The sequence below is a fragment of the Mobula birostris genome, chromosome 21, assembly GCF_030028105.1.
Source record: "Mobula birostris isolate sMobBir1 chromosome 21, sMobBir1.hap1, whole genome shotgun sequence".
In the NCBI taxonomy this organism is placed as follows: Eukaryota; Metazoa; Chordata; class Chondrichthyes; order Myliobatiformes; family Myliobatidae; genus Mobula; species Mobula birostris.
Genome location: NC_092390.1, coordinates 10,510,127 through 10,528,869, shown reverse-complemented (window position 1 = coordinate 10,528,869; position 18,743 = coordinate 10,510,127). Strand labels below are relative to the sequence as shown.

At 44.3% G+C, this 18,743-nt stretch overlaps 1 protein-coding gene across 2 annotated transcripts in view; it reads right to left on the bottom strand.

Annotated features, from left to right (window-relative positions):
- Positions 1-18,743, bottom strand: part of got1 (glutamic-oxaloacetic transaminase 1, soluble) — a 74,688-nt gene that overhangs the window by 23,682 nt on the left and 32,263 nt on the right. For both annotated transcript variants that reach the window (XM_072238943.1, XM_072238942.1), the window contains exon 6: positions 15,638-15,788. In XM_072238943.1, the coding sequence (XP_072095044.1) occupies positions 15,638-15,788 (151 nt within the window). The remainder of the gene's footprint in view (positions 1-15,637; positions 15,789-18,743) is intronic.

Here is an 18,743-nt window from a genome sequence, read left to right as displayed (position 1 = left end):
TGCAAAAGAGTGAGGAAGTCCTCCTTTGTTATAAAATCCTGGAAAGCCATTCTGACAAATACAAGCTGAGCTGTTTACGTTACATCCAGGGATTCATCAAACTGTAGTGAAAAATATTCACAGAGTGACAAGTTGATCCACGACTCTGACGATGACTCTACCCTCCTTGTCACCGTTGCAGGGCCAAGCGGTATATTATGTATTGCGGTTATGATGCATTTTTGTTTTTAGAGTCATTAAAAACAGTCTCTGCGGTAATGGCCATTGCTTCCTTGAATAAATCGCCATCTGTTACGGCTTCTTGTGTTTAGCCAAAAGGTGACTTACACAAAATGATGCTTCAATAACAGCCTTATTTTGAGCAGCATGTTTTGTGAAAAACGATTGCTGGGCCTTCAACCCCAATTTCAACTCCTCAACTTTCCAGGCATGAATTGCGCTCTTTGGGGGTAGGTGTCTTTAAATTTCTGGTGGTTGGTGTTGTGGTGCCGCTCCAGATTCCCTCTTAGTCAGTGCTTGTGTTTGGTGGCACAACATACATACACACTTGTCTTTCACCCAGGTGAACAGAAATTCCTCTTCCCATTCTGGATGGAATTTGTACGTTTTCACCTTCTTTCGTAGAGCCTCCACCATGCTATCAGGATATCACGAGCGAGTGCCGTATATTGATGCTTGCAGCAGTCTGTATGTACCCTTATCTAATCTGATTGGTCACTTTGATGCAGCACAAGCTACGCCGAAAACGCGGTGCATGGCAGGGGAGCTACACACATGCGCACTGGGCCGAAAGAATGGAATTAAAACCCCGCAACCTGGAAACAACCTCTCTTTACAAACAGCTTTCAGTAGCGAAAGTATTGTTATATTACTATTATCCTAATTAGTACTACTTATTTTTATAATACTCCCATTACAACAGTATTTGTGTATTTATTTTTGAATTTTTTTGGGATCTACTGGGAAACTCTCACAGATCGACCGGTTGGCGACCACTATTTTACAGTTTATTAGTAAAAATTCGTTTACTACTAAATCATCTTCGCTGCTGTGTATTTGGGTCAATCCTCCTCTACATTTCCAACCCTCTCCAAGGCCGTTCTCCCTCTTCCCACCCAGACCCAAGCCATGAATAATTAGAAACACACCTCAAAGTTGCTGGTGAACGCAGCAGGCCAGGCAGCATTTCTAGGAAGAGGTACAATCGACGTTTCAGGCCGAGACCCTTCGTCAGGACTATGTCAGGACTAGAATAACTATGTCACCAAAGTGCTTCAGCATGGCTTCATTCGACCGTCCAGTCCCCAGCCAGTGCAAGATTCGTATTTGTCAAAAAGAAAGATGGGGATCTTCGTCCTTTTGAGCTCATTTACTACCATGAACTCAATGCTACCTTCTCCTCTTGATGGGTACTGCATTTCAAGCACTCTGTGGTACCCAGATCTTCGCCAAACTTGATCGACCGAGCAGGTGTAATCTGATCTGCATCCACCAGGGGGATGACTGAAATGTTGCTTTCATTACATTCCACAAATCCAGCCATTTCCCAAGCCTTCATCAAAGGATCCTCCAGGACACAGGTAGGTGATCATCTATTTTGACAAAATCCTCAGCTTCTCCAAGGACCCCCCCAAGACTAGAACTGCCGTGTCCGTTCACTGTTCAGAGTCTACTGGAAAACCAACTCTACTCAAGTTAGGGAAATGAGAGTTCCACATCCCAGTCACTTCCTTCCTTTCATCGCAAGGTATAACTAATGACCCAGAAAGCATGCATTGTCATTGAATGGTCCTGACCACGCTTCCCCAAACAGCTACAGCACTTCTTGGCCTTCTTCAACTTCTACCGACATTTCATCAGGAGCTACAGCTGCTCCCTCTCCAAATCACTTTGAGGCCCTCTGTTAGCCGGAGTTGACCATGGATGTTGTATCCCAGTCGTCTGCATGATACACAAACCAGGGCAGTACAGTATGGAGAACAAGCTGTTGCCCATGTAACAAGCTCCCCCTCTCCAAACAGCTGATGAATCTAAAGGAACGGCAGAGACCACTACGGTTCGGCACCAAAAATGCTGAAGGACTTGCCAATCAGCACTGAACTCAACACAAGACTGACTTGGGGTTTACTCCCGAAGCCTTCCCCATGAGTGGGTACAGCTGCAAGGCAATGGAGGTTTGAGATCAGATTTCCTTCTCCTAGATGAGCTGCTAACCACGACTGACAAGCCCCATCTGCCCAAAGCGACTGATTTAAAGGCGCCAGTAACCCACCTTTGCCCCTTCTCCTGTCAGTGGAAGGCATTTCACTGGGCTTAGTAGCTAGGCTACGTGTGAAGGCCAGGAGCTGGACTTGGTTGTCTGAGGCTATCTGAGACACACCATTAGGAGCATTTCATAGATAGTGGGAGCTTATTCCCCCACTACCACTCATGGCTATAACAATCTTAAAGAACTTAGCTCACAGATAACCTAGTCTGCTGCTGCACGCCACACTCCAAGGAGCTAAAGAAACGCTTCATTATCATCCTCCACCATCTGAACCTCGCTGGATCTTTGTGATAGAGGTGGATGCCTCTGATGTGGGCGCTGGGCCATTCTCTCCCAGTCAGAACTGGACAGGAAGACACACCCTTGCTCCTTCTTCTCGCACAAATTCAACTCTATGTAGCGCTATTATGGAGTAGGAGATGGCGAGCTACTCGCCAACAAATGGGCCTTGGAGGAATGGAGACACTGGCTGACTGGAAGCACCAAGCCGTTCCTGATCTGGACTGACCACCAGAATCTCATATCCATTCAAATGGCCCACCAACTCAACCCACATCAGGCTCACTGGGCCCCCTTCTCTGAGTAATTCAATTTCACCATCTCCTACTGACCCTGCTCCAAGAACACCAAGGCAAACAACCTGTCACAACAGTTCAAACTAATGAACTGGAGATCCACCCTCCTCCCAGATCCTCTGGAGTCTTAAGAACCAGATGCGCCAGGCCCTACAGCACGAGCCAGCTCTGGCCACAACACCTGACAACTACAAGTACATGCTGGTGGCTGTGTGCTGTGAAGCACTCCAGTGAACCCAGCCCTCATCTCTCTCTAGCCATCCTGGCATACAACGGAGCCAGGAGTTTCTGTGACGCCAGTTTTGGCAGCCCGTCACGATCACAGGTACATGTCATTTCATCACTACCTGTCCTCAATGTGCCAATTTCTCCAAACAGCGACCCTCTGAGCTCCTGTGTCCCCGATCAGTCCCCCAACAACTAAGGTGGATGGGCTCTCCAAAGCAGCCCACTTCACTGCTCGACCCAAACTTCCATCAGCTGCTGAGACAGCAGGCCTGCTTCTTCAATATGTAGTCCTCCACAGTTTGCCCCCAGGAAATTGTGTTGGACTGGGGCTCACAACTCATCGCCAGCTTCTGACGAGCATTCTGCTCACTCCTCCTCACCTCAGTGAGTTTGCCCTCTGGCTATCATCCACAGACCAATGTATCGTCAAAAAGAGCCAAACAGCAAGCGAAGTTTCTGGGATGCTTCACCACCCCTAACCCTTCTACGTGCAAGAAGTATCTCTCCTGGGCCAAACCGTCCCACAATCTACATACCTCCTCTGCCAGAAGTATGTCACCCTTTGAAATGCTGAAGTGCTTCATGATTACCAAACCCCATTGTTCCCTATGGAGGAGCCAATAGTGCAGGTCCTGTCGTCAATGCCAGTGGAAGAGAGCACATCACAAACGGGAGCAAGAAATCCAAAGCAACACACACAAAATGCTGGAGGAACACAGCAGGTCAGCCAGCGTCTATGGAAATGAATAGACAGTCCATGTTTCAGGCCGAGACCCTTCTTCAGGACTGAGAAGGAAGGGGGAAGATCCCAGAATAAAAAGCTGGAGGGAGGGGAAAGAGGCTAGTTGGAAACTGAAAGGTCAAGGGCTGGAGAAGAAGAAATCTGATAGGAGAGGAGACTGGACCAAAGGAGAGAGGGAAGGAGAAGAGGACCCAGGGGAAAGCAATAGGCAGGTGAGAAATAAAAGGTCAAAGCGGAGGAGAAGGTGGTGTGTGCGGGGGAGATTTGTTTACCGGGGAAGGAGAAATCGATATTCATGCCATCAGGTTGGAGGATACCCAGACGAAATACAACATGTTGCTCCTCCACTCTGAGGGTGGACTCACCTTAGCACAAGGGAGGGCCATGGACCGACGCACCGGAATCGGAATTGGCATCAAAATGTTTGGCCACCGGGAAGTCCCACTTGTGGCAAATATTGTGGAGGTGCTCGATGAAGCGGTCCCCCAATTTACAACAGGTCTCACCAATGTAGTGGAGCACTGGACACAATAGGTGACCCCGGCAGATTTGCAGGTGAGGTGTTGTCACACCTGGAAGGACTGCCTTGGGCCCTGAATGGAGGTGAGGGAGGAGGGAGATGAAGAAGTGCAGCACTTAGGCCACTTACAGGGATAAGTGTAAGAATGGAGGTTAGTAGGGAGGGACGAGTGGACAAGGGAATTGTGGGGGGAGCAATCCCTACATAAAGCTGCGGGCAGAGGGGGTTGCTGGTGCTGGTAAAGATATGTTTAGTGGTGGGATCCCTTGGAGATGACAGAAGTTGCAGAGGATAATGTGTTGGATGTGGAGGCTGCTGGGATGGTAGGTAACAATAAGAACTCTATCACTAAGAAGGTGGGAAAATGGGTGAGTGTGGATGTATGGGTAACCGAGGAGATGCTTGTGAGGGCAACATCAATAGTGGAGGGAGGAAAACCCCATTCTTTAAAGAAAGAGGACATCTCTCGTGTCCTGGAACCAAAAGCCACGTTATGGGAACAGATGCGGCAGAGGTAAAGAAACTGAGAAAGGGGAAGAGCATTTTCACGGGAGATAGGGTGGGAAGAGGTATAGTTAAAATGACCATGGGAATCAGTAGATTTATAAAAGATCACAAACAAGAGAAAATCTGCAGATGCTGGAACTCCAAGCAGCACACACAAAATGCTGGAGGAGCTCAGCCGGCCAGACACCATCTATGAAAAAGAGAAAACAGTCCACATTTCAGGCCATTGGAAATTGGCAAGTACGATGTTGTGATAATAACAGAGACATGGCTGCAAGAGGACCAGGGCTGGGAAATGGATATTCAAGGGTATACATCCTATCGGAAGGACAGACATGTGGGCAGAGGGGGTGGAGTGGCTCTGTTGGTGAGGAATGAAATTCAGTCCCTTGTGAGGGGCGACATACAATCAGGAAATGTAGAGTCAGTATGGATAGAACTGAGAAATTGTAAGGGAAATAAGACCCTAATGGGAGTTATCTACAGGCCCACAAATAGTAGCCTGGATATAGGGTGCAAGTTGAATCAAGAGTTAAAACTGGCATGTCGCAAAAGTAACACTATGGTCATTATCGGGGATTTCAACATGCAGGCAGACTGGGAAAATGAGGTTGGTACTGGACCCTAAGAAAGGGAGCTTGTGGAGTGCCTCAGAGATGGATTCTTAGAGCAGCTTGTGCTGGAGCTTACCAGGGAGAAGGCAATTCTGAATCTAGTGTTGTGTAATGAACCGGATTTGATAAGGGAACACGAGGTAAAGCAGCCATTAGGAGGTAGTGACCATAATATAATAAGTTTTAATCTACAATTTGAGAGGGAGAAGGGAAAATCGGAAGTGTCAGTATTACAGTTGAACCAAGGGGACTATGGAGCCATGAGGGAGGAGCTGGCCAAAGTTGACTGGAAAGCTACACCAGCAGGGATGACAGTGGAACAACAATGGCAGGTATTTCTGGGAATAATACAGAAGATGCAGGATCAGTTCATTCCAAAGAGGAAGGAAGATTCTAAGGGGAGTAGGGGGCGACCGTGGCTGACAATGGAAGTCAAGGACAGTATAAAAATAAACGAGAAGAAGTATAACATAGCAAGGATGAGCGGGAAGCCAGAGGATTGGGAGACTTTTAAGGAGCAACAGAAGATAACTAAAAAGGCAATAAAGGGGGAAAAGATGAGGTATGAAGGTAAGCTAGCCAAGAATATAAAGGAGGATAGTAAAAGCTTCTTTACGTATATGAAGAGGAAAAAATTAGTTAAGACCAAAGTTGGGCCCTTGAAGACAGAAATGGGTGAAATTATGGGGAACAAGGAAATGACAGACAAGTTGAACAGGTACTTTGGATCTGTCTTCACCAGGGAAGACATAAACAATCTCCCAGATGTAATAGTGGCCAGAGGACCTAGGGTAACGGAGGAACTGAAGGAAATTCGCATTAGGCAGAAAATGGTGTTGGGTAAACTGATGGGACTGAAGGCTGATAAATCCCCAGGGCCTGATGGTCTGCATCCCAGGGTACTTAAGGAGGTGGCTCTAGAAATCGTGGATGTATTGGTAATCATTTTCCAATGTTCTATAGATTCAGGATCAGTTCCTGCGGACTGGAGGGTAGCTAATGTTATCCCACTTTTTAAGAAAGGAGGGAGAGAGAAAACAGCCAATTATAGACCAGTTAGTCCGACATCAGTGGTGGGGAAGATACTGGAATCAATTATAAGAGATGAAATAGTGGCATACTTGGATAGCAGTAGCAGGATAGGTCCAAGTCAGCATGGATTTACGAAGGGGAAATCATGCTTGACTAAGCTTCTGGAATGTTTTAAGAATGTAAATATGAAAATGGACATGGGAAAGCCAGTGGATGCAGTGTACCTGGACTTTCAGAAAGCCTTTGATAAGGTCCCACATAAGAGATTAGTGGGCAAAATTAGAGCAAATGGTATTGGGGGTAGGGTAGTGACATGGATAGAAAATTGGTTGGCAGACAGGAAACAAAGAGTAGGGATTAACGGGTCCTTTTCAGAATGGCAGGCAGTGACTAGTGGGGTACCGTAAGGCTCAGTGCTGGGACCGCAGCTATTTACAATATACATTAATGATTTAGATGGAGGGATTAAAAGTAACATCAGCAAATTTGCAGATGACACAAAGATGGGTGGCAGTGTGAAGTGTAAGGAGATGTTATGAGAATGCAGGGTGACTTGGACAGGTTGGGTGAGTGGGTAGATGCATGGCAGATGCAGTTTAATGTGGATAAATGTGAGGTTATCCACTTTGGTGGCAAGAACAGGAAGGCAGATTACTATCTGAATGGTGTCAAGTTAGGAAAAGGGGAAGTACAACGATATCTAGGTGTCCTTGTTCATCAGTCACTGAAAGTAAGCATGCAGGTACAGCAGGCGGTGAAGAAAGCTAATGGCATGTTGGCCTTCATAACAAGGGGAGTTGAGTATAGGAGCAAAGAGGTCCTTCTGCAGTTGTACAGGGCCCTGGTGAGACCACACCTGGAGTATTGTGTATAGTTTTGGTCTCCAAATTTGAAGAAGGACATTCTAGCTATTGAGGGAGTGCAGCGATGTTCACGAGGTTAATTACCGGGATGGCGGGACTGTCATATGTTGAAAGATTGGACCAACTGGGCTTGTATACACTGGAATTTAGAAGGATGAGAGGGGATCTGATTGAAACATATAAGATTATTAAGGGATTGGATACGCTAGAGGCAGGAAACACGCTCCTGATGTTGGGGGAGTCCAGAACCAGAGGCCACAGTTTGAGAATAAGGGGTAGACCATTTAGAACGGAGTTGAGGAAAAACTTTTTCACACCGAGGGTTGTGGTTCTGTGGAATGCTCTGCCTCAGGAGGCAGTGGAAGCCAATTCTCTGGATTCTTTCAAGAAAGAGTTAGACAGAGCTCTTAAAGATAGCAGAGTCAAGGGATATGGGGAGAAGGCAGGAAGAGGGTACTGATTGTGGATGATCAGCCATGATCACAGTGAATGACGGTGCTGGCTCGAAGGGCTGAATGGCCTACTCCTGCACCTATTGTCTATTGCCATGACCCTTCATCAGGACTGGAGAAAATAGACAGCTCACAGTAAGAAGGTGGGGAGAGAGAGAGGGAAGGAAGAAATACAAGGTAGTGGGTGATAGGTGAAACCGGGAGATGGGGAGGGGGTGAAGTAAAGAGCTGGGAAGTTGACTGGTGAAAGAGATAGGGTAGAGAAAGGAGAATTTAATATAAGAGGACAGAAGACCATGAAAGAAAGGGAAGGGGAAGGAGCACCAGAGGGAGGTGATGGGCAGGTAAGGAGATAAGGTGCGTCAGGGAAATGGGAAATGGGATTGGGGAGTGCTGAAGCAGGGAGGGGATTACTGAAAGTTCCCAAAATCTATGTGCATGCCGTAAGGTAGTAAACTACCCAAATGGAATACAAGATATTGTTCCCCCGACCTATGTGGGGTCTCATCGCAGCAGTAGAGGAGGCCATAGACTGACATGTAGCAATGGGAATTGGAAGTGGGTGTCCATTGAGAGATCCCACTTCTTCATGCAACCGGAGCGTAGGTGCACAGCAAAACAGCTTCCCAATCTACGTCGGGTCTCGGCAATACAGGAGGCCACACCGGGAGCACTGCACACAGTAGATGACTCCAACAGATAACAGATACCAGTTGACAGCCTGTCTCCAGAGATGAAGGCAGAGGTATCAAGAAAGGGAAGGGAGATTCAGAGATGGCCAAGTGAGTTTAAGGGTAGGGTGGAAGTTAGAGGCTAAGCTGATTAAATTGACAAGCTCAGCATGGGTGCATGAAGCAGCACCAATGCAGTCATTGATGTCTTGTCGGCAATTCAAGATGAAAAATTCAGAGCAGGCAGAGAACCAGAGCGGAGTGCCCAAGAAGAGAAGGTTTGAAGTTGGGAAACAGGGTTATCATTTTGTCTACTGCCAGCAGTACCAACACAGACTGTTCTGGCCTGCGGACCCTGGCTGGCTGTCCGTCTGAGACCTGGGCCAGTGCACTGACTCCCGCAAGTTGTCACCCTGGTTCAATGGTTCCTTTAAGATTACCCTTCACAACAACTCATTCACTTAATGTCTCCAGTTGCCACTGTCCCTCAGGATCACAGCTCCCTTCCACGTGTCCTGCCTCAAGTCCATTGTCCATGGACCACTCAGCTCACCTGAGCCTAAGCTGCAGAACCCATTATGTTGGAAGGTGGTCCAGTGTACACAGTTCACCAATTGATAGATTCACCTGGTCATGGATGGGGTGTGTAGTATCTGATCAAATGGGAAATATACAACCCAGAGGAGAGGTCTTGGGTGCCTTCTAGTTTCATCTTGGATCCACTGCTCATTGAAGTTATCCAACAGAACCATCAGGATTGGCCTGGGCCATCCGGTGCCCACTATAGGAGGGAGTGGAGATGGGGGGCGGGGGGGGGGGGTCCCGTCAAGGCACCTCCCAGTCTCCACATAGCTAACAGGAGTCACCTGCCACGAGTTTCCAACTCATCGACTACAGCCTATTTAAACCCAGTTCTCACCCACAGCCCTTGTTCACTCATCCGAACCAGCCAGCCTGGTTGTTCCTCGCCTTCAATTACCTTGCTGGGGTTAGTATGTGTTCCTTCCGACTTTGTGACTTGTTACTTTGCAATTTATTAGTAAACTATTGTCTATTGCTAAATCATCTTTGCTGCTGGGTCAAGTCTCCGCTACATTTCCTGACAAAGCTCGGAGTTGGAGGTGGAGTTACGATGGCACTCAATGGTGACTCCTTCACGTTCATCTGCAGAAACAGCTTAATTTCTACCTTTGATGTCCCTCTTTTTCCTTTTCAGGGTGGATGGGGTTCTGCTGAAGCCCGTGACCTGGAGTTACACTCAGACTTTGGTTCTTTGCAGTGGTCTGGGGGCTCACAACGGCTACTTTTCGCTATTCCAAGGACGCAGCCTAGAAGGCAAGTGCACCTCCGGCTTTCCAGGGTTTTGTGGATTCTGCACCGGTGCCGTCGACAGTAGTGTCGCGGGAGAAAACAGAACATCGGGAACAGCGGGTCAGCTATCAGAGGCTGTGTATTCGGCAAATCGCTCTCTCTCTCTTTCATTGGTGGGGGAAAGATTGTTGCCGATTCTCCAGGCAGAGAACTTGGGGGAAAAAAGCAGTGCAACAGACATTTAGCACCTTAAATCAGCGAGTTGTTTTATTGTCTCCCCTCTCACCATGAAAGGGGATAGCTCAGACAAGTTCTAAATGACCAAAAAAACCACAACATAGGAGCAGAATTAGACTACCTGGCCCATCAAGTCTGCTCCGCCATTCCATCATGGCTGATTTATTATCCCTCTCAACACCATTCTCCTGTCTTCTCCTCGTAACCTTCCTAAGCAAGAACCTACTGTCTGGCCTCCACAGTGTCTGTAGCAATAAATTCCATAGATTCAATACCCTCTGGCTAAACAAATTCCTTCTCATCTCTATTTTAAAGGATGCCCTTGTGCACCTCGTCCTAGATTCCCCCGAATTAGGAAACACCCCCTCCATGTTCACTCTATCTAGGCCTTTCAATATTCAATAGGTTTCAATGAAATACAATACCCCTACCCCCATCCTTCTAATCTCCAGCAAGTACAGGCCCAAAGCCATCACATATGCTAACCCTTTTATTCCCAGAATCATACTCGTGAACCTCCTCTGGACCCTCTCCAATGCCAGCACATTCTTTCTTCGATAAGGGGCCCTTAACTGCTCACAATACCCCAAGCGTGGTCTGACCAGTGCCTTGTAAAGCCTCAACACTGCATCCTTGTTTTCATATTCAAGTCTTGAAATGAATGCTAACATTGCATTTGCCTTCCTCACCCCTAACACAATCTGCAAATTAACCATTAGGGAATCCTGCACTAGGACTTCCAAGCCCCTTTGCACTCCTGATTTCTGAATTTGCTCCCCAGATGCATTTTGGGCTTTTCAGCTCTGGGCTCTGCAATCACAACTAACAACTTCTGGTGGGGGGGGGGGGGGGAGAGATCTGCAAATCCTATGTATGGCTGTGGGTCAATGTAAGCAATATTACAGTACTGATCTACAGAATTGGCTACCTCGCATCCAAGATTTTAAGATTAAAGTGGATATTCCCTATGTTCCATGATGAATCGGAATCTTGGCTAATGAACTTTGATTGAGAAAAGGCTTTGAATTCTGTAAACTGTCCAATCTGACTAACACAAATATTCAATGCCAATGGGCATTCATTTTAAACCTTCATAAATTGGCTTTGCTTTGAAATCAGAACTTTTAATAATTCTGCAACCCTTTATACAGAAAATAGCAACATTAATGTATAGTGCAACTCAAATTATCAAAGTACTGTTTAAAAATGGGATCTGTATTTGATTCAAAATGAGTTCAATTCAAAATATGTCCACTTAGTGACAAAAGATCCTTGCAATGCTGAATTCCTGTAAATATCTACTGCAAACTGCAAACTTTCAGTATCACAAGCAATCAAAACCCCATTGATCCCAACTCCATGCCTGCCTATGGCAATCAAGTTATTGACATTCCAGCTTAAAGTTAGGAAAGTTAGATGGAGTTATGTGAGCAACACCAACATTAATACTTAAAAATCTTAAATCATTTTCATACCCAAGTTGTTTTGTTGGGTTGAGTTAGAATGCAATTGGTTTTGTTTTACGGATTTCACGATTTTTTAAGTGCAGCCAAAATTCCAACTGAACTATATTTGATCAAGTTTGAAGTGCAGCCTCTGAATGACAAGCAGATGTAAAATTGCACTGATTACTTGAAAGAACAGGAACAGCTGCCCCTTTGGAGAGCACGCTTAAAACTTTCTATAATGTACGGTACCATGCTACATCCAACTGGGTATTTAGGTGAGCTCCAATAGCAGTTTAAAATCCCGAATTCTGATTATAAGTGTTTCAGGATTGCTCTGGACTATGTCTTACTCTTAGTTGGCTGGTAAGAATAAGACATTGATGTGGGGGAAATATTCGAACCAGTGTATCTTAACTGCGTGGGCCACAAAATGGTTGCTGGAGTTTAACAAGAATGCCCTTTCAAAAACTACACATTGGAAAACAGAGTATGTATTCCGAAAGCACCTAGATTTCACCGTGAGTCACCATGTATCAATTGCCTTGTTAATCTCCCACATTGGCTCTGTATACTTAATTTCATCCAAAGCTCTGTCCACACCCTCATTCATATCATAGTCTATTCACCCATCAATCCTCTGTACACTGGATCCCATTTAATCACGAGCTCACTCTTAAATCTTCCTGATCAGTTTTCATTCTTGATTGAAAATCTCACAATCGACATCAAAACGCTAATGAATTGATTTTGGACTTCAGGAAGGAGATGTCGGGACTACAGACGCCAATGTTCATTGGTAGTGAAGAGAGTGAACATCCACGTTATAAACATCTCAAACAATCTATCCTGGGTTCAACACACTGAGGCAATCATGAGGAAGGCAAGCCAATGCCTCTACTTCATTAGGAATTTGAGATTTGGTATGTCACCAAGGATGATTAGAAATTTCTACAGATATATGGTGGAGAAGACTGTGGAGGCTGCACCAGCCAAAACTCAGCCAGTTCCATTAGGTGTGCAGTCCTTCCCACTATCAAAGGCAAATCTTCAAACGGTGGCACTTCAAGAAGGCAGCATCCAGTTTAACAAAGCCTCACCATCCAGGACATGCACTCTTTGCATCACTGCTATTGGGGAGGAGGTATAAAAGTCTGAAGACCCACAAGCAACATTTTAGGAACAGCTTTTTAATCTCCACCATCAGATTTCTAAGCAGTCCATGAACCCATGAAAACTAGATTTGTACTTCATCCCCCACCCACTCGACTTCACCTATTACCTTCTCTCTTGTCCTACTTCCCTTCCTCTCACCTTCTTATTCTGACATCTTTCCCCTTCCTTCCCAGTCCTGATGAAGGGACTCAGCCTGAAACATCAAATGTTTATTCTTTTCCACAGATGCTGCCCAACCAGCAGAGTTCCTCTAACATTTTGTGTTTGTTGCTCTGGATGTCCAGCATCCACAGAACCTCTTGTGTTTAACACTATTTTGCACTATTAGTTTATTTTTGTAACTTATAGTAAGTTTTATGTCTTGCACTGTACTGCTACTGCAAAACCACAAACTTCACAACACTGTCCTGATATGGAACCTGATTCTGACTTCTTAAAAGGTAACTTTGCTCAACAACAGAATCCATTTCTATTAAATTCATTCTGTGAATTCATAATTTCAAAACACAGTGGATTCCAGTTAATTAGGCCATTGGTTAATTGGGACAGCTGATTATTTGGGACAACTTTTAAAGAACAAAAACTAATCCGGAAATAGATGGGATTCCCTTTGGTTAATTGGGACACTATGCCACTTAACTGGGACAGCAGACCCGTCGAACAATTGCTAACTAACATCAGTCACATGCACTTTGTGTTGCTGTTAGATACTACACCCTGCTTAGAGTGAACAGTTTTAAAATAGCATCAATTGCATATGCTTGTGCTATTGTTATCCAATTGGGCTGACAGATACCAAAAAGCAATGATTTTTAATAATAGTTCTTTTTGACTTAAGAAAAATTCAGAGCCTTGCTAAATGCAGGAAGGCAATGAAAGCAGCCCATCATCCATTATGCACACTAGATATCTGCAATGATTTTGTTCATTTTGAGTCAATCAAAAGAACACGTCAGTGTACACTGGATGAATTCCTCCACTGATAACTACTAACAGGTTAAATTAGATTCAGCTTTATTGTCATTGTGCCGAGTACAGACACAAAGCCAATGAAATGCAATTAGCATCTGACCAGAAGTGCAAAAGACTAGTATTATTTACAAGATAACTGTGAATAAAAAGTAAGTGCTACAGCATACAAATATAAAAGTACTGAGACAGTCCAATATGGGTGCAATACTGCTTAGTGCTGTGATGTGAGGTTCAGCAGGGTCACAGCCTCCGGAAAGAAGCTCTTCCTGTGCCTGCTGGTGCAGGAGCGGAGGCTCCTGTAGCACCTACCAGATGGGAGGAGAGTAAAAAGTCCATGGTCAGGGTGAGATGCATCCTTGATAGTCCTTTTCGCCCTGCCCAGGCAGCGCTTATGGTAGATGTTCTCAATGGTGGGCAACTGGGTGCCGATAATCCGCTGGGATTATACACAGTTTTGTAGTAGCATCAACGGTGTTCTAATATTTTCTGCATTTTATTTAAATCCATAATTTGTTGCCAGTTAAGTATTAGTTTGTCTTTTTAATAATTTTTAACAGTTTCCATAAACAAATTGAGACAGCCACTTAGATGGGCCAAAATGTTCTGGTCCCGCTGTATCCCTTTTAAGTAAAATCCAGAGCATTTAACTTTTTGAAATGAATAATCACAAACTTTGTCAAGATCAGTTTGGCCAAATTCTTTTTAATGAAACAACACTAATCGGCGATGAGTTATTTGCTACTCTGTAGGGCAGTCAGGAGGATTCAGGTTTCTCTGGAGGTAACTATGCCATTCCAATGAAATTTCTGCTACACACCCTATCCCAATTCACCCAAGGATCAAAAAGGAGAGGGTGGACTGGCCTTGGAAAGATCTTCAAAGTAAACACACACTTTTAAAGGCAGCTAAACCCAAATAGGTACATTTTTTTAAAACCAGCTCAAAAAAATATGATGTGAAGCCATTAATGGAGTTTAGTCATTTTCAGCTATTTTAAGTCAGGGTGGATTAGTCATTTAGCAGTTTTACGCTTGCTGCTGCCTTTATTGCTTTAATTATTATTACTGTTTGTTATGTGAGCTTCATGCGAGCAAGAGATTTCATTGCACCCTGGTGTATATGAAAATAAAATAGTCTGATCTACACCTGAATCCATATTAAAAATGTTTACATTGTCAAATCTACTTTCAGCTGTGAGTGTAAGACAAATTATCATCCTTAATTATATCAGGGCTATCTCTCAGTGAAGGATCAAAACATAATGATTCTGTTGTATTCTAATGAATTACAGGTTCTTTGAAAATTTTATGCTTGTGATTGTGCAGATTGAGGTTAGTGGAAATGATGAAGCTTAAATTAACCAGCTAGAAATCATATATATTTAGGGTATAATTTCATGACTGCTCCCAAGGTGGAAACCCCACACTGTAATCTGAATATCCAGCATGAAGATTACTTTCTGATTAACATTGTCTCTCTGCATGCTGGGGGCCCCCTTTACATTCCTCAACTCTAACAAAGCTCAGTGTATAATTGAGAGCCAAAATATTTCTCTAAGTAAGTTCTTAATGGCATGCAGTCTGATATACAATTACAAAACCTGCTTCAGATTAGGTTCTGAAAAGTGTTTTTTAAAAAAAAAGCAAAAATTCACTCACAAAAACACCAGTTGCTAATTCAGAACCCAACAGAACAAAACAAAATGCAAGTTTTTCTGATCATCCTGTGCCTTTGAGCAAACACTTTGATCTATTTTGGGAAAATGACAGGTGCAAATTATTACATATCTATGGTGTTATGCACCCTGCTGTAGCAGCACTCATTGCTTGCCATCTTCTGGATTCTCAGCAGCACTACACTGAGCAGTTGTTAAAGGGGCAATTCACACCGTCACAGAGCAATGCAGCATGGTGCTACGCCAGTACATCAAGTTGACAATTGGTTTCATCTTCCTTAGGATACAGAAATGACCAAAATATATTACACATTTTATAACTTAAATCAGATAAAGCATATTACTTACTGTATAATCCAAAATTCTTAGAGAAGGACTGGGCACAGAAAAGCTCAAAACCTTGGCTTACAAAGTAACGGACAGCCCAAGCATCTTTATCCAAGTTTCCAGATGCAAAGCCCTGGTAGGCTGAATCAAAGAACGGGAAGAGGGACTTTTTCTGAAAATGGACAGAAGATTGAGATGTTAGGATACAGGACAGAACGAAAGTGGAAAAATTCAGCATACTGATTTGGCTCTCCATAAATGTTCACCCTATCAGACTTCCTAGTACATCCAGCTGGTTCACCCATATACTGTATATAGTTTGTCCTTTTATTCCTGTTTCTAAAATGGAAAACAAAAATACATATCAAGTGAACAGAGGGCAGTTTACACAAACCATTAAGGATTGGTTAATACAGCATAATAGACCAGTGAAAGCAGTCAAGGCAGACTGCACATTAATGCAGCCACACACAGACGTTGTACACGGTTCCAGCAGAAGTTACCAGATACATCTAGGAATGTGATAGATTCTTCTGTTACAGTTGTGCAGCTCTAGCACCCCAGGTTAGTTTCAGACCTCCAGAGTCATCTAGGTGTGGTCTGCAAGATCTCCCTGTGACCGTGCAGATTCCTTCCCCGACTCGTCACCATTCCCTCCACCGTCTGCACCACCCAACTCTGACGCTCTTGTTTTCTCCCACATCTCAAGTTCCACAAGTTGTTTGGTTCCAGAAACAAACTGCTAGAAGACCTCAGGCGGCATCTGCAGATGGAAATAGAGAGCTGACAGCAACAACTCTTTTTGTCCCAGATTCCAGCATCTGGAGTCTCTTGTGTCACCTTGTAGCTTAGTTAACTGGTTACTGCATAAATCCCTTAGTGTAGATGATTGGGGGAGGGAGGTGGTGGTTCACGTGAGAGAATGTTGAGATAGTAAAATGGATTCAGCAGTGGCTGGATGGGAGATGCCAGAGAGTAGTGGTGGATAACTGTTTGTCAGATTGGAGGCCGATGTGCCTCAGAGATCTGTACTGGGTCCAATGTTGTTTGTCATATACATTAATGATCTGGATGATGGGGTGGTAAATTGGATTAGTAAGTATGCAGATGATACTAAGATAGGTGGCGTTGTGGATAATGAAGTAGGTTTTCCAAGCTTGCAGAGAAATTTAGGCCAGTTAGAAGAGTTGGCTGAAAGATGGCAGATGGAGTTTAAAGCTGATAAATGTGAGGTGATACATTTTGGTAGGACTAATCAAAATAGGACATACATGGTAAATGGTAGGGCATTGAAGAATGCAGTAGGACAGAGGGATCTAGGAATAATGGTGCATAGTTCCCTGAAGGTGGAATCTCATGTGGATAGGGTGGTGAAGAAAGCTTTTGGTATGCTGGCCTTTATAAATCAGAGCATTGAGTATAGGAGTTGGGATGTAATGTTAAAATTGTACAAGGCATTGGTAAGGCCAAATTTGGAGTATTGTGAATAGTTCTGGTCACCGAATTATAGGAAAGATGTCAACAAAATAGAGAGAGTACAGAGTAGATTTACTAGAATGTTACCTGGATTTCAGCACCTAATTTAGAGAAAGGTTGAGCAAGTTGGGTCTTTATTCTTTGGAGCGTAGAAGGTTGAGGGGGGGCTTAATAGAGATATTTAAAATTATAAGGGGGATAGATAGAGTTGACATGGATAGGCTTTTTCCATTGAGAGTAGGGGAGATTCAAACAAGAGGACATGAGTTGAGAGTTAGGGGGCAAAAGTTTAGGGGTAACATGAGGGGGAACCTCTACTCAGAGTGTGGTAGCTGTGTGGAACGAGCTTCCAGCAGAAGTGGTAGAGGCAGGTTCGATATTGTCAAATAAAGTAAAATTGGATAGCTATACAGACAGGAAAGGAATGGAGGGTTATGGGCCGAGTGCAGCTCGGTGGGACTAGGTGAGAGTAAGCGTTCGGCATGGACTAGAAGGGCCAAGATGACCTGTTTCCGTGCTGTAATTGTTATCTGGTTATAATGTATTACAGGGATGTGGGGGAACAGAACTGATCAGGGAGCAGCCTGACTACTTTCTATGTTGTGCCACTGGGGTAGCATAGCAATGCCAGCGATTAGGGTTCAATTCCCGCTCCTGCCTATGAGGAGTTTATACGTTCTCCTTGTGGCCACATGGATTTCCTCCCACATTTCAAAGACCCACAGGTTAGGGTTAATAAGTTGAAGGCATACTGTTTTACTGCCGGAAGCACAGCGACACGTATGGGCTGCCCCCAGCACATCCTTGGAGTGTGTTAGTCGTTGACACAAACAACACATTTCACTAAATGTTTCGGTGTACATGTGACAAATAAAGCTAATCTTTAATCTTTATTAAATTTGGGGCAGTTCTAAATGATTCTGAACAGGATCGCACAGGAGTGTAACACTTAGCAGCACATGCTGTGCAGCCTCCATTTAAATGACCTTAAGATTTCCTACGTAAACAAAGAAACAGTTTTAAAATTATACCCATCCATGCCTGGTACAGTCTATATCACCTGCAAGGTCCACAAGAGTTCATCCCTCACTGTCTGTTGCTTTCATTTGATATTCAAAAATCAACTCTTGAAACCTCTGGCTGATTTAGGAGCCAGTGAGAGTAGATCAGTAAGTACCTAACTCTTCACTGTTCAAATTCTGCACAGCTCTCTTGGATAATGAAGATTTTTATCGTCGTCTCAGACATATATTGTAAACAGCCAGCTCCTTATTTTAAGACAGTGACTCCTGAAACAGCCCAAACAATAGAAAAATCATTAAGATCATGTCACTTAAGAGCAGAATTAGGCTATTTCACCCATTGAGTCTGCTCCGCCATTCGATCATGGCTGATTTATTTTCCCTCTCAACCCTATTCTCATTGAAGCCATTACCAATCAAGAACCTATCAACTTCGACTTTAAATATATCCAATGACTGCCTCTATAGCCGATTGTAGCAATGAATTCCACAGAACAACATCTGGCTGAAGAAATTCCTCCTCACCTTTGTTCTAAACGGGCATCCTTCTAATCTGAGGGTATGCCCTCTGGTCTTACATTCTCCCACTATTGAAAACATCCTCGCTATGCCAAGACTCCTCATACATT